Here is a 15,372-nt window from a genome sequence, read left to right on the forward strand (position 1 = left end):
AGCAGGAATAGTAGAATACTTCAACAGCGAGGGGCTTATGTCCCCAGGTGGTGTAGCATCAGATAGTCCTCTTTGAGAATAAAGGACTTCTCCATCTTCATCACTAAAAATCCCTGTGGTGTGAGGATATTTGAACCGCTTTCTTGGGGGAAAAGTGGCATGAAGCTGATTTGGAGCTACAATCAATTCAACTTGCCAAGGGTTCACCCTCTTCGCGTTTTGCAAAATTTCAGCTTCATCCCATGTGACCTTTACAAATCAAAGGTCCAAATAATAAGGGAACACTAAAACTCAAGAAGAATGTTACAAACAAACTCACTGGAAAGAGCCGTTTCCCAATACTTTAGGAAACACCCATGTATATACCCAAAATTGATAGCCTCAGTTCATGTTGTAGAATCCAAGTCCAAGACAAGGATCCTTTCTGAGAAGACCACTATCCTTTTTCTTTACATGGTTCTTTGTGGAAAATAAACCCGATATAGCCAGTAGATTATATCGACAAGCTAAGACATTGCTAGTATGAATTGTGCACTAACTTCTCTGCATTGTCTTAATTCTGAATCCCATTACAGCTGCATTACTAGTATACATTGTCATAACATTAACAGACAATTGAATTGTCTGAAAGAAAATTTTCTACTCCAAGAAGCTTTGCGCATTCGATCTGACCAATAATTTCCTATGAACATCGGATTGAATCTCCAACGTCACATACTCCGAGAATAGCAAGTGAAATAGACAAATACGGAGAGAAACATCTTATGTACCTGAAGCTGTTTCCAAGGAGATCCACGCCATGGACCAGTTTCCTGAAACGTAGAGGAGATGATCCCCTGAAACCAAGTAATCCGTGATGAGTCCTCCGTCTCCATAGCCATCTTCACCCTCATACCAGGGGCCCAATACACAGCCATTGAGGCTTCGACGTCCTCCGCCTTTACCACGAAGTCCGACCACCCAGCCGTTGGATAATAGACCACATCGAACGGCAGCCCCTTCGCTGCCCTGTCCATCGCCTCAGCCACCGCTTCTGGCGTCAGTTTCCCTTTCCCGACCCTTCTAAACCCCTTTTTCTCACCTTCATTGTCTTCCTTAGCCACTCCACTGATCTGATAATAACAGCTAGAGAAATTATCTCCACCATAACCGCCGTTGCCGGACACAATGGTTCGCCTCACACCGACAAACATCTTGCCTCTCGAATTCTTCATGAAAACGACGGAATCGCCGGCGATCAACTTCTTGTGGTTGACGAACTTGCTCCATCCGGTGGTCAGCAAATGCCGCCTCGGGGTCCCGCGGTAAATATGCCTGAAATTCCACACGACGCCATGGATATCGGTGATCGAGAGCGTCTGAACAGGCGGCTCGGCCTGATAATCTAGAGATGGGAAGACCGAATCAGCACAGAACCGCGGGACGGAGAATCCGCCGCCATTGTTGGCATCCGACGGCGTCAGAATCTTAGCGAAGGTAACAATCCTGTCCTCCTCGGTATCACCATTAAATCCGTCGCATCTGGTGGCATCGAGAGACGCGAACTGCGTGGGAGGGACGGGTTGAAGCACGAGATGAGCGAAGACCTCGTCGGTAACCGGATCAGCGAGTAACTGGACGGAGGAGATGACGCAAGGAACGGGAGGCATGGATGGATGAAGGGAAGAGCTGAGAGCCGAGGAGCAACAATGCTCGACATGGCCTTGAGGGAAGTAGTAAACCCTAGCGCGGAGGGAAGGGATCCAAACGGAGGCGCCGGCGGAAGCGCGCCAGATCTTCGGTTCGACTTCACGGTGGACATCGGCGGCCCCGGCGGTCGCCGAAAACGGTGGCATCCGGCTAGGTTTTGCAGCAGAGAAGGAGTCAGCGAAGAAGACGAAGAAGAAGAGAGGTTGGTACTGTTTGGTTAGAGAGAGAGAGAGAGGAGACCATGTGTGTCTGAGAAGAAGAGTGGGAACGGGCACGGAAGCAAAAGCAAAAGCAGCGAGAGTGATATTATGGTGTGCTATGAGATTGCCCCTGATTTGCTCCGAAATTTACAGTTTTTGCCACGGCAACAAACCCTTTTTACTCAGTAACCCTCTCCTACACGCCGTCCGCTCGCGCGTGCATCTCACTCTCTCCCCCCTTTTTTTTTGGCTTTGTAGTTAATAATCAAATTTAAATTCCTTGGAAAGCTCTTATTAGACCACATATTACGTATATTTAAATGCCCCATTATGAAGAGGTACGATTCATTAGGCAAGAACTTAGTAAAGTTAATTTTTGATGATTTATTTAAATATCGTGTATTTTTAGAAAGGTAGTATTATAACTCAACCAATTTTATTGAATGTGTAAAAGAAGTAGCTTCATTTAAGTGGTTTCTTGAACCCCAAAAAAACAAAATGGATAATGGGTTTTTTTCCCCTTGTAATCTAAGACTTGTTCTGATCAATTTTTTTTGGTAATGTATATCCATTTTTTTAAAAAAAATGCAGCGTGTACTAATCAATAATCAAAACGCCTGTCCATTTTCACTCTAAAAAAATATTAATATTAAGTCTATTCAGAGAAATCAAATCTAAATCTACGTTTGTTTTTTCTGTTTTATCTCCAAACAAGAAAAAAACAATAAATACAAGAAAAAAAATTCAGAGAAGGGCTTGTCACCGGGAAATATCAAAGGGTGAATAAATAAAAAAGAAGATCACAGCAAATCTAAAATAACTAATTGATAAATGCTCTATGAATTAAAAGAGTGAAAAATAAAATAACGGAATAATCACTAAGGAAGCGCGTGAGGGAATGAGGGGTGGGGGGGCGGGAAGGGGTTCGGGTGGGCCGTTCGAAGAATCAGTGAAGTGATTGTTGTTGTAAAATCATAGTAAATCTTTTTTATTTATTTATTATTATTATTACTACAAGGAGATATTTTACAAAAAAAATAAATAAAAATACACCTGAAACATCGTACGGTACGTAATACGCATACACACCGAGGGAGTAATATTTTTTAAAAAATAATTTTTTACTTTTAAATATTTTATTCGATTCAATTTTTGTTTTTTTAAATATTTGTCATTCAAAAAAATTTATATGGTTCGGTTCAAAAACGTTATCAAATTTTTGGTTCGATCGGAAAGACATGTCTATTCGTAAATGCCGAGTACTCGGAACAACCCGGCTGATAATTTTTTTTCTTTTTTTAAAAAAAATATTTAATAAAAAAAATCATAGAAAAGCATAAAATATTTGATTTTTATAATAAATGTGGTACGATTAATTAATCCGGTGAAACGTACAGAATCTGGCAGGAAAATAGATGAAATCTGAAGAAAAACACCTCCAAGCACTTGCCTTTAAATTTAGGGTTTTTAGTAAAAAAATCAGGGGGGCTGATGTCGTTTGTTGCAAAATTAAAAGGTATGACTTGCCACAAGGGTTTTGTGATTCGCTTATTAGATACGCCTTAGCATAAATATATATATATTTATATACATAATCTAATGGCACGTGGGAGGGTTTGGTAACTGATAGATTTATATTAAAAAAAAATTCTTACATTTATTAATATCCGGTGAAATATTTTTTTTTTATGTTGTCGTTACATGAGTGATGATGTTGAATGCTGCGTCGTATCAATGTGGTGTGATAAATTCGCATATATTTAAATGATTAACGGCGTAATCTATCCATGGGCAGGCCCAACAAACTGGGTTGGGTACAAATAAAGATTATGGGCCGTTAAATTGGGCCGCTTCGGGTCGATTCTATGAAAGCCCATAATCCGCACACCACGCCGTTTTAGTTCGACGAGAACGACACGCATTCTTCTCTCGTTCGTGTGACTCCACAAACTACAAACATTCTTTCCCTTTTCCATGGTGACTCCGTCGATCCACAACATTCATTCAATTAGGTCTATTTATTGAATATATATATTATATAATGCAATAATTAAATTGTATAATATGTTTTCTTCTTGATAAAAGGAATTATATAATATGTTCTAAAACGAATATTTTGTTTTGTTGGTAAAAGGCTTTAAAATTAGATATTTTTTGACAAAATAAGAACCAAATAAAGTTTACAATTTCACTTTCAATATTACACTATGAATCAGAATCTGATAAATGTTGTAAAGTCATAATGAAATTAAATTATTCACATCCATTACAATCCTCCAAAATGGTAATAATAAAATGTTGTCTAGTCAGGCAATATTATAATCTCGCAAAATTCGATTAGGAAATATAATAAAGATATTTTGGTCCAATTTATTTAATTCAAAATTGTTTTTTATGACTATTTTTAAAAATCTAATTTTCTTGGATCTATTTCCATAAATTTTATATACTATATGGTATTTGGAAATAAGATGTTTACTAATGATTTAAGCTCTAGATTTTGTTTCTGCAAAGCTGTTTAATGCATGAATCACATAGAAATTAATGTTAATGATATATTGGAGATATTTTGAGTTATTTATCAGGAAAATATAGATTTATTTCCGTATTGGTTGGATTTTTTGCTACTCTTAAAAATACAAATATATTAAGTACAAAATAACATAGAATAATTTTTTTTAAAAAAAGGGTGATTTGTATTTGTATATTTGAAGTAAATGACTTGACAAATTAAATTGGTATGAAATCAATAAAAAAACACAAAGAAGGAACAAACGCATTGTAAGTTCCATGTAGGCAAACAGTTATTAATTTTCTTTCCCATAAAAACCTTTCCTTTGCAAAATTTAAGAGCCTTCAAATTTCCTTCCTTCCTCCCTTCGAATGTGACCCTCTCTCGCTGTCTCTGTCTCTGTCTCGGTCTCTGTGGCAATGAAGAACAAGGTCCCTCGAAAGCTTTCGTTGGCATGGCTTCCTCTTCTATGCATCTCTTTCTTCGCTTTCGGAGCAATCCTCACCTCCAGGTATAACAAGTTCTCTCTTCCTTCGCATTCGTCTGGTGAATTTGATGATATCTCCGTGTTTCTACGCAGTTTCTGTTGGATTTTGTTGATGGGTTTTTTGGTTTTTGTTGCATCCGGAATTCACATTTCAGATTACGGGATTCGACGCCGTCATCGGATTCCGGCAGTCAGCTCATTTCCCAGCACATGGGTGATCACGAACTTCAGATAGTTTCTGATGACTGTTCTAATAAGAAAGTACGTTTCTTCATGTAACTGAATCGCTTGCTTTCTAGACTTCATCTGCGTTTTGATTGGCACCGTGTTAATGTTCGATAAACGGTACAGTGTATGTATAGATTACCAAACGATCAGTTCATACACTTTGTGAGTTTCTTTGGCTGATTTCACGTTTACTGATTGATGATTAAATGTAGAAAACATCACAAGATAAAGATGTAATGGAGGAAGTTTTGAGAACCCAAGAAGCAATACAGTGAGTGAAGATGATTCCTTGTAGACTCAACTTGATTTTCATCAATTATAATACTTTCACTGATCATATGTTGTGCATCTATGGGGATTTTTCTGAGGATGGACAGGTCGCTGGATAAGTCGGTCTCTACGCTTCAGAGGCAGCTCTCTGCTACTTGGAGCTCCAAAGAGATCGGAGATGGCTCAGGAACAATCTCTGGATCCGAAGGAAATCCAAGGAAGAAAGTTTTCGTGGTTATTGGGATTAATACCGCTTTTAGTAGCAGAAGTAGACGCGATTCAGTTCGAGAGACATGGATGCCTCAAGGTACTGCAGTTGTAGTGATTCTCATTCTGTCTTCCATACATTTTGTCTCTAATTTAGTGATGTTGTTTGTCTTTATGGCAGGGGAAAAGCTTGAAAAGCTGGAACGGGAGAAGGGGATTGTCATCAAGTTCATGATTGGCCACAGGTGAGTCACAGAGATTTTGCATCATGAAAAATGTGATGATCTTTGAGGTGAACGTTTTGTATAAAAGATCATTAATATTTGTCAACTGTTTCTACATTGCGTATATATGCGTGTATATTCATGGAATGCATATCATCTGCTTATGGGATCACGGAATTTTTGGCAGTGCGAAATCGAATAGTATTTTGGACAGATCCATTGATTCAGAAGATGCTAAACACAAAGACTTCCTTAGGCTGGTAAGGCTACTGATACGGGTTATTCTTAGATTTCAAAGAAAGGAAACGGTTTCTTGAAATGTTTTTTGGCTACATTTTCTTGTATGATGTAGGAGCATATTGAAGGATATCACGAACTGTCTGCAAAAACCAAAATTTTCTTCTCCACTGCAGTTGCAAAGTGGGATGCAGAGTTCTATGTCAAGGTTGATGATGATGTCCATGTCAATCTTGGTAAAGACAAAAAGAAAAACCCTTTCCAAGCATTTCTCATTATGACATTTTCTTTATCAAACAAACGAGGAGTCTGTGAGATATAGCTAAACATGTTTGTTGTTGCCTCTTTTTGCAATTAAGGTATGCTAGTTTCAACTCTTGCCCATCACCGTTCAAAGCCGAGAGTCTACATCGGGTGCATGAAATCGGGACCTGTGCTTTCTAAAAAGTAGAATCCTATTCGGGTGTTTCTTGGTTCCTCCTGAGATCTTTGAACTCTCGGGTTCCCATCTGTTTGGAGTTTTGCCACAACTGTTGTTTTGAATTATCCAGGACTGTCAAGTACCATGAGCCCGAGTACTGGAAATTTGGAGATGAAGGAAACAAATACTTCAGGCATGCTACCGGGCAGATTTACGCCGTCTCAAAGGATCTTGCCACATACATCTCCGCCAACCTGTGAGTAACTCCATGAATTCACTGTTCAGTTCGTGATTTAGTAGATAGAAATGGCGCACACATTGGAGTTTTCATATAGGTCTCATTTTCTTTCGGGGCATGAACTTATTGTGTAGGCCGATTCTGCATAAGTATGCAAATGAAGATGTGTCTCTCGGGTCATGGTTCATCGGTCTGGAGGTCGAACACATCGATGACCACAGCTTCTGTTGTGGGACTCCACCTCGTAAAGCCTCTTGATCTAATCTAACTTGGTGTTGTGTTTAGCTCTTTCCTCGCCTGATCTCCGGTCTTTTTTTGGTGTTCTTTTATAAAAGACTGCGAATGGAAGGCATTTGCGGGGAACGTGTGTGTAGCCACGTTCGATTGGAGATGCAGCGGAATCTGCAAATCAGTGGAGAGAATGAAAGACGTTCACGAAATGTGTAGTGAAGAAGAAGGAGCTGTTTGGAATGCATTTCTCCACCCGAAAAACACTCTCAAATTTACAGTAGACCAGAAGAATGAGAATAAGAATAAGAAGACACAAGGAGAAGAGGAAGAAGAAGAATTTGTAGGGGATGAGAGACGTATACAACACTGATATTGTTGAAGGCTTAGATGGATGGTTCTACATATAGATTGCCATTTTTGGTTAGAGAGAGGCTTTCTCATTTACCTTTACCAGTTGAACACCATTATTCACCATAATCTTGCATAGAATGAACTATTTAAAGGTCAAATATCATTTTCACTGAGAATATGATTCTATTGATTTGATTGTCTAAAATACGACCAATGTGGCTTAGCAAGGTACAAGAAAAAGGGGCCAAGACAAAACGTGTGAAGAAGATCCTAATTTTCCCCGTCGGATTCCATCCTCGTGAATATTTACAGTTGCGTATTTTCTTTTCCCCCCCCCTTTTTTTTTTTTACAAACAGCAATACATTGACTCTCAGTTAACCACAAAAATCTGAAAGCTTCCCGAATTCAGGCCTTTTTTCTTCAGTTGCTATGCTCAAGACATTACCTGTCATAAGCTTTTCTATCCTTTCAGCTGACCTTCGACTCAGTCCCCACAAATGGCGATAACCTTCGCCTTGGTCCCACCGGGGCTTTCGCTTAACTCGGTGGCTCGATGCCCACAGAGGAGGAAAACAGAATCCACGAGCCAAAGGGTCTTTTTACCCATCTTTTCCCGAGTTGTCATCATCATCATCATCCTCCCCAGTGTCCTCCTGGTTGGCTGCCGGCTTACCATCCTCTTGGAGGCAATCCACAGGTACATAGAAATACCCTTTTGGCAGACGTCGATTCTTCATTGTCGCTTCATCTGATGTCATCACCATCTCTTTCGCGAATGTTTCTACTTCCTGCCCTTATCAACAACCCAAAACAAATCATGAACAATGAAGAGTTCCATTAAGAGTCACAAACGAAACAACAAACCAAACGGAGTGGGGTTGTGCTCACCTTCTTGGGTTTTCCATCTCCTGAAACAGTAGGCGAGACTATATAATGTCTACGAGGAATTGTCTTCCCGGAAAGCGTTTTTCGTTCAGTGGGCTTACGGGAAAACCGAGTCTTGGAGGTCACACTGTCATCGTTTTTCTGATCCAAATCCATTAAAATGGGACCCTTTCCTCGGCGCTTCACAGAGAGAGTGCTGTCAATAGTTACATCATCTGACCTCTGTATCGCCTCGCTCCCAGACTTGTTACTGTCTGGATGCCCTTTAACTGAAGTTGTAGCTGAGTCTGAAGATACTTCCGGAGGGAAAAGCCTACGGCTTGAAAGTAATGAGCGGACAACATTGTCTCTTTTGACAGCAAGTATTTCATGTGAGGAAATGACGAGCTCACGCTGCAAAATACAAAGTAAAATGTCAAAATCGATGTGCTAGTAGAAATAAGGGCCCAACAAATGTGAGGAAACAATGTGTTTGTATCAGAGTCACAGACACCGCAGGCCAACTATTCCAGAAATGGAAACTTTTGTTTACCTTTAGTTTCTCACGCTTGACTATCCGTTCACACAGAAGGCGTAACCTCTCGAGCTCAACCTGGAAGAGATCAGAAAATTCTAAGACTTCACATTCCACAAGAGATGCATATTTTGCAACGAAATGACCAAAACAATCTGCCTCTTCCAGAAGCCCTACCCTATATTGCTTGAGATTTTTCATCTCCTCTGCACCATGTTTCTGAGTTTCAGCCTGCACAAAGAGTCAGACATACCCAGCATTAGGAAATGCAATAACATATCATATATAGTACTTGAGAGTGAGAGTAACCACGTATAAAGTTACTGGAGGCTGCTAAAACTGTTCCTAGTCATCATTGTACTAGTATATTGGTTTATTTGCAAGCAAATCCAGCATGCTCATTAGGAGTATGAGAAATGTGATACACACCATCTCAGTGATCGGCCCATTAAAAAGTTAGTAAACGAAACAAAAAACCAAACCTTTGCCCTCGGCTCCACACTGTGCTTCTTGCAGTATGCCTTATGTGGAAGCTTCCCACCACCACTCATATAGAGGCCAGCACTTCTGGCACAGGAAGGATGAAATGCTGTCTGGCAATTACCATAACTACACTGCAAACGGAAAAAAAATCACTTTTGTGGCAATATTTCATAAAAAGCACCTTAGAATGGAGAGAAAGAGTGAATGGAATTTACCTTGATGCATGCACCATGTTTCTGTCGGCATACACAACAAATGTTCATGTTCATGGGTACAGACTCCTGAGGTAGCATAAAAATGTTTAAGGTTAGCCTACTTACAATTACAAAGCATGAAACAAAAATGTGATTTTGTAATGCGCAATAATAAACCCACCATTCCCTGGACAGGATCCACCTGACCCCTTCTGAAGCTCGATTCCAAGACCCACTGCATGAAATTAAAATACAAAAGGTTACTCGCAATCTGGGACCCTGCCTGCTTATAGCTGCTTTCAAATAATAAGCAAATCTCACCTCAGCACAAAATCCATGGACCCATTGCCCATTCGTGGCTTTCCTAAAAGCACCAGTTGCGCCACCACAGAAAGCACACTCTGTAGAAGAGGTCTTTTCCCAGAAATTGAGAGGCCCAGAAGATCTAGATGAAGACAATTCCAGACATAACTCACAGTACCAAGGACCAGAAGATTCCTTAGCAGATCTGTAGCAATCCAAGTGAACTGCAACCTGTAATCATAGGAGCCTGATCACATAACATAATACACAAGCATATGACAACCCTTACATAGGAAATGCTGACTGGATAAACAAAAGGAAGTAGATCAATGGAAATGCTTGTGACCTTGCAGCTGCAGCAAACTAATATCAAGTTCCGTATAGTTTCAGACCGTCTGCAGATGTCACAAGATCGTGAATTTTCTACTGAAAAATCCGGTGTACATTGATCCGACAGCTTTTCCGATGGTGTCCCCGAGAGAGCCGTCTTCAAAAGTGTTTCTTTCGCCTGAGGAACTGGGTGAGAGACACCACCAGCCTTGCGCCTAGAGGCGCTCATCTGCGCAAAGTTCTACAAACCAATTAGAATCTTAAAGAACAGAGATATGGAGCAGTCAAAATTATAATAAAAATAGAGAGAAAAAAAAATGTAGAAATAAGAACCTCCTGTTGTGCTAGAGCAGCCTGGGCTTCCTTGTGTCTTTTCTCTTTCCTACCTTGCTTCCTTGCTTCTCTCAGGTCATAGAAATACTTGTTAACAAGGACACAATCCCATCTCTGTCCTTGCTCCTCATCTATCTCCAATGGCAACTTCTTAGCAACTTCAAAGCCTAAATTGTCTGAGGAAAAAGGACCAATTAGCAAAACACTAAAAATCATGTTATGCAGAAAGGAGGAAGAAGTCTAGCGAGCCTAGAAAAACACACAAGAAAACTATAAAAAAAAATATCACCACAGAGTTGCATTCTTATAGCTGCATTGCCAATTAACCGAAGCTGAGAATATAACAGTTCCCCTTCCACTTCATCTTCAGGAGCAAGATCCAGTATACCCAAATTGCTAGCTTTAGATAACAGACAAAACGTGTTGTTGCAATCTGGGTGCTGATTCTGGTGATTGCAACAGATAGTGCCACTGGAAAAACTGTGAGGATGTTTGACTTCTCCTTCAGAACCTGCCAAATGCTTTACAGTTATAAATTGTCAAAAAGGGTGAGACATGATTAAAAAAAAGTCTCTACCATCAGATTTGGAAGTATTCCCATTGGCATCAGAATCAATGCTGACATTTGGAGTCACACCCTTGCACATTTGTGACAATTCTCTGCGGATATATGGATGAATATTAAGCCCAGAATTTGTTTCACTATTCCTGTATCAAAACAGGTATAAGGGTTTATGGCCTGCCAGTTTATGTAATCCAAAAAATCAGTATGTTCTGTGTCTGCCCAAATGCAAACCCGGAACTTACAGAAGATCCGAGATAGCCCTTTGATGATTACGAGAAGGGTTATGCCCCAGGGAGAAAGTATTCATCAGGGTGACTCCCTCAAGACGACTGAAAATTGATGGTTTGGCTTGATTATCTAAACAGCAGACAATAAGTAACATCAGCAGCAGAGATATGGGAACATCCAACATACAACTATGAAAAAAAAAATTCGAAAGATATCAGGGTTAAATAGAATCAGCCAACAAAATTATCGTTCATGGAAAGTAAAATGTACAAAAAGGACATTTCCCACCAACTAAACAACACCACAAATATGCTGACAGACTGGAGAGGACAACTCCGTAGGATCCAAGATAAAACAGATGAAAAGTTAAAAAAAGAAACATACCATTATGGTTTACTGAACTCTTCTCATGATGTTCCTTCCCATCAAGCACAATTGATTTCTGTAGATGAAGAACACGACAGTTATGTTGTGGGGCAAAGAAAAATATATATTTATGCTCAACCACACAGAAAGACACACAGAAAAAGTTGGAAAACAGAAAAACGAATAACATAAATGATAAGCAGCCTCTCTACAGACAAGTATCTGCAGTTAAACAAGATTATTGCTGAGCAAGTGTATTTTTTTATGAGATTACCTTGTCTTCAGAATGTTCAGATGCCAGATCCACACTACTCTCTTCTTCCTTGATTAGTTCGGCTTTAACTTCATCATCCACAATGCCATTACCAAGGCTATTATCAGCATATGCACATATTATTGCATAATTAGTATTATTATTATTATGTCTTTTGCTTTTATTTTTTCGCTCTGAATAGACTGACTCTGTAACTGCAGGATCGGAGATATCAGATTCTCGCATTGCTATGTCCTCTGAAAATACAGCTGTCTTGGACTCAGACTTGATTGAGATATTGTCATTACTTTTGACGTTTCCACCTTTATGCCAAGTACAAATATAAGCATGCTTGCCAAGCCATTTGATTATTTTGCCTCGCAACTCAGGCATCAAGTTCCCATCCTACAGGTGAAAACTGGGAAGTCAAGTTTATAGAATTTAACAAAGAGAACACACAGCAGAACCAACAAATATGACACTTGTAGAAACTGAAGATTACAAGAGTGAAGATTGTGCATTACTGTAAGTTTGGAAGACAATGCATCAGGAGTTATGCCAATCTCTGCAGCCACATCCTTAACGTCCACTTTCCCTCGATCAATTAACTAAAAGGCAGTGAAACGGTTAGCAATGGAGTCAACAGGTATAGATAATCAATCTTTTAGAATATATAAATCTGTGAAGCACCTTTTTCAGAATCAATCCAAAACTAAGAGACTCAGATAAAGCTATTTCATTGAAATCGCTTTTCTCAGACATCCCTGATTCTACACTGTCCGGCATAGACCCGCTCAATTTCGAGTGAGGTGATTCCGTCTCTAGTAATTCACTATTTCCTGATATATCGAAATTCGTACCAGACCTTCCTGCATTAACTGACATATTAGCATCAATCAGGTGGCCTTCCTTAATAAATTTTGAAGGAAGATGAGAGACAAGAGAACGACTGTCAGCAATATTACTTTCTCCTCCTCTCCGCAGAGACCTTCCACCCTCCTGAACATCTGAATGCTTAGAGCAGAAAGCCGTCAATTCAACCTGCAAAATTGCATCACATTAACAATGAAAATAACAGCATTAAGATCTCTAATGTCTTCTGTGAGTGACAAGACTTACAATATCACGGTCATGTTTTCCCCAGACCTCTAGCCTATTTCCTGCCTCCCTAGCACATGTAGGGTGAAAAGATGTTCGGCATGTTCCTAAGATAAAGACGTTACAAGAAACCGTCAACCATATGACAGAACAAGCAACTAATACCATATGACAGTCTTCATAAAATTATCTCAAACAGACGAGTAAATGCAGAATATAGCAATACAAATGGACTGCATATCGACAGATCATTGTCAACTGCAAAGTCATTGACGCAACTAGATAGCCTGGTGCATGTAAAGCAAGAACCGAAGCCAACAGCATAATAATGCACAGATCAACATTAATTTCTAATACAACACAGGCTATCCATATAATGACAGAGCCTTTTTTTTACAGAAGCCGACCTAATCCATTCTACTGCCATGAGCCTGTTATGTCACACAGATTATACAATTTCATTCAGAGAACGGATGTAACTTATGTAAAACAAACCACAAAAATAAGGCAGGCCTATCAAAAAGCTCAGAGGAGCACAAACAGCAATACTTTTGAGACAAGAATTTAGCCATGCTCGGATTCGGAAGCAGACAAGATCCATGGGATGCGAAAGCAGTAAAACATACCATTACTACACTGAATGCAAGCACCATATTTCACCTTGCACAAGTTACACACCAACTTCTTTCGAGTTTCTTTTATTCCCGAAAAATTCAAAATAGGTTCCATTTTCTTCAAGTCTCCTATATACAGCTCGGGCATCCACTGAGAACAAAACAGATGAGCAAACTCAGCAAGCCCTCCATTCTCAGTATTTGTAACAACAGGTTTCAAGGCACCACCCTTTTTTGGACACAGCACACAGGGTCTTTCAAAATCACTTTGACCATTCTTCTGCTTACACCAAGTGCACAACCACGATTTATCTACATCCTCATGCACACCGTAGCATCTTTTATGAACTGTTGCCTTGCAGGAATTGCAAACGATGAATAGGTCAGGATACTCCTTGGCATCACCAGTGCAGCAAAAGTCACATAACAACACATCCCCTTCAGAAGGACAGACAACCATTAGTTTTCTTAAACCTGCATCACTACCCAGAAGTCTCAGCTTTTTCGAAGGCCTTTCTGTTGTCAACAAAATCCTATCTCTACAACCTAAAATCCATTCTAAACTACCAGAATAATCTGTCTCAGAACAGATGTTGTCGGGATTATCATCCCGCTGCACGCTTTCAGCCCCTGCATTGTCAATATTCATTGGCTGTTCAACATCTTCTTTGACCGTTTCTTCTTCAACATAACCTTCGTGTACCTCCTCTTCAACACAATTATTCGCTTCTTCCCTAACAACATCATTTGCACTAACAACATCCTCATTCTTCACAAGTTTTTCAGTCCCATCAATTTCACACTGTCCCGTCCTAAAGGGTTCGCATCCCATTAATGGCACTGAAAAGCAATTCCTAGAACATAAAGATCGAAAAGACGCCAAACCCGACAGAGTTTCTATATCAGGAAAATCTATGTTCCTAAAGTAATCTTCGTGCTCGACCCAAATGCTCCCAACTCGCAACTTCTCCCCTTGCCTCGACGTCTTCTTCTTCTTCTTATAATCTGTACCAGAATGAGACTTCTTGTGCCGTTTCCTGCTATCAGAATGGTTCCACAAGTTCGCTAACCCAATGGGCAGAGTAGGAACACTTAGCCCCGAAGTGGACCCATCTTCAGGAACATCAAATGGCGACCTCTCGCACAGAGTTTTGCTCGCCTGAGCTAAGAAACCAATTTCCGGCGAACCCGAGTCCTCGACGGCGTCGCCATTGCTCCACTTCTCCTTGAGGGACGACCCGCGAAATGGGCGGTACGGCCTCTCCCCGGTACCGCAACCTCCGGCCGCTCCCCTACCCATCATCTTCTTCGGCCGCTGGCATGGGTCAACGTTCATAACAGACACAACTCACTCACACAATCACCCGCCAAGTCCATACAAAGAAAAGTCTTAACCCTAACCCTCAAGCCCCAGCCTCTAAGACGACTACGACCCCAATTTCCTCCTCGCTCACCTCCCAGAGAACAGGAGTAGCCGAAGAATCAAAACCCTAACCCTAATCCTAGCCTAGCTTGCGCACCAATCTTCACGCCAGAGGAATTCAACGACAAAGTCAGAAGAGGAGATTAGGGTTTCTTAGAATTTGTCTGGTTCATGTTCTTTCGAATCCGCGCCACGACTGGTTTCGGTTCTTTTCTCCAGAGATTTTCGCGTTATTCGCAGGCAACATGGCAGAATTTTTTCCCATTTTGAGGATATGATAGGGAGTAATTAGGCATAGGATAACACTCGTGCGCCTCATCATCTCTAAACAGGTGTCTTGTTTTCATTGGTCTAATGACTCACGTGGCACGTTTGAGTTACACTTTTCCCTTATTAGGCTCTCATTTCGTGTGATATTAGCTTTAATTTTGTTTAATATGATGGGAAAATCTCAATTGACAAATAAAACCCTGACGTAGCATCCGAT

The 15,372-nt window shown here is 40.3% G+C and overlaps 3 protein-coding genes across 12 annotated transcripts in view; 1 reads left to right on the forward strand and 2 right to left on the reverse strand.

Annotated features, from left to right (window-relative positions):
- Positions 1 to 1,975, reverse strand: part of LOC104813638 (auxin response factor 17) — a 3,793-nt gene extending 1,818 nt beyond the window's left edge. The window contains exons 1-2 of one of the 2 annotated variants that reach the window (XM_010541315.2): positions 771 to 1,975; positions 9 to 249 (exon numbers count right to left, since the gene is read on the reverse strand). In XM_010541315.2, coding sequence (XP_010539617.1) covers positions 9 to 249; positions 771 to 1,835 — 1,306 coding nt within the window. In that variant the 5' untranslated portion in view covers positions 1,836 to 1,975. Of the gene's footprint in view, positions 1 to 5; positions 250 to 770 lie in introns of both variants that reach the window. The other variant, XM_019202572.1, reaches the window with a different exon arrangement.
- A 2,691-nt stretch (positions 1,976 to 4,666) lies between these two features.
- Positions 4,667 to 7,644, forward strand: LOC104813641 (beta-1,3-galactosyltransferase 7). The gene is made up of 11 exons (XM_010541324.1): positions 4,667 to 4,912; positions 5,044 to 5,149; positions 5,329 to 5,387; positions 5,494 to 5,693; positions 5,775 to 5,838; positions 6,005 to 6,077; positions 6,170 to 6,290; positions 6,414 to 6,501; positions 6,606 to 6,731; positions 6,848 to 6,957; positions 7,049 to 7,644. Exons 1-11 carry the CDS (start codon positions 4,821 to 4,823, stop codon positions 7,312 to 7,314), a joined length of 1,305 nt encoding a protein of 434 aa, XP_010539626.1. The 5' UTR covers positions 4,667 to 4,820; the 3' UTR covers positions 7,315 to 7,644.
- LOC104813639 lies at positions 7,620 to 15,144 on the reverse strand. Of its 9 annotated transcripts, none has more exons than XM_010541318.1 (20): positions 13,475 to 15,139; positions 12,870 to 12,955; positions 12,716 to 12,791; positions 12,441 to 12,619; positions 12,275 to 12,358; positions 11,772 to 12,155; positions 11,516 to 11,573; positions 11,146 to 11,260; positions 10,916 to 11,046; positions 10,628 to 10,849; positions 10,339 to 10,514; positions 10,022 to 10,246; positions 9,694 to 9,906; positions 9,554 to 9,607; positions 9,394 to 9,459; positions 9,178 to 9,309; positions 8,873 to 8,926; positions 8,714 to 8,773; positions 8,185 to 8,574; positions 7,620 to 8,084 (listed from the first exon to the last, which is right to left on the reverse strand). In XM_010541318.1, exons 1-20 carry the CDS (start codon positions 14,796 to 14,798, stop codon positions 7,896 to 7,898), a joined length of 4,218 nt encoding a protein of 1,405 aa, XP_010539620.1. In that variant the 5' UTR covers positions 14,799 to 15,139; the 3' UTR covers positions 7,620 to 7,895. The 9 variants fall into 9 exon arrangements, with proteins under 9 accessions (XP_010539620.1, XP_010539618.1, XP_019058106.1 ...); XM_010541316.1 differs by having other exon boundaries at positions 12,441 to 12,628; XM_019202561.1 differs by having other exon boundaries at positions 11,772 to 11,868; positions 11,959 to 12,155; positions 12,441 to 12,791.
- Positions 15,145 to 15,372: the final 228 nt, after the last annotated feature.

This window comes from Tarenaya hassleriana, unplaced genomic scaffold (assembly GCF_000463585.1).
Source record: "Tarenaya hassleriana unplaced genomic scaffold, ASM46358v1 Cleome20, whole genome shotgun sequence".
Taxonomy (NCBI): Eukaryota; Viridiplantae; Streptophyta; class Magnoliopsida; order Brassicales; family Cleomaceae; genus Tarenaya; species Tarenaya hassleriana.

Coding starts and splice junctions, on each gene's coding strand:
- LOC104813641 (XM_010541324.1), top strand. CDS start 4,821: ATGAAGAACAAGGTCCCTCGAAAGCTTTCGTTGGCATGGCTTCCTCTT. Junction 5,694..5,774: donor AGAGACATGGATGCCTCAAG/GTACTGCAGTTG, acceptor TCTTTATGGCAG/GGGAAAAGCTTGAAAAGCTG. Junction 6,291..6,413: donor TGATGTCCATGTCAATCTTG/GTAAAGACAAAA, acceptor TTTGCAATTAAG/GTATGCTAGTTTCAACTCTT.
- LOC104813639 (XM_019202557.1), bottom strand. CDS start 14,798: ATGAACGTTGACCCATGCCAGCGGCCGAAGAAGATGATGGGTAGGGGA. Junction 11,047..11,145: donor AGGGCTATCTCGGATCTTCT/GTAAGTTCCGGG, acceptor GTTTTGATACAG/GAATAGTGAAACAAATTCTG. Junction 8,085..8,184: donor GAGATGGAAAACCCAAGAAG/GTGAGCACAACC, acceptor TGATAAGGGCAG/GAAGTAGAAACATTCGCGAA.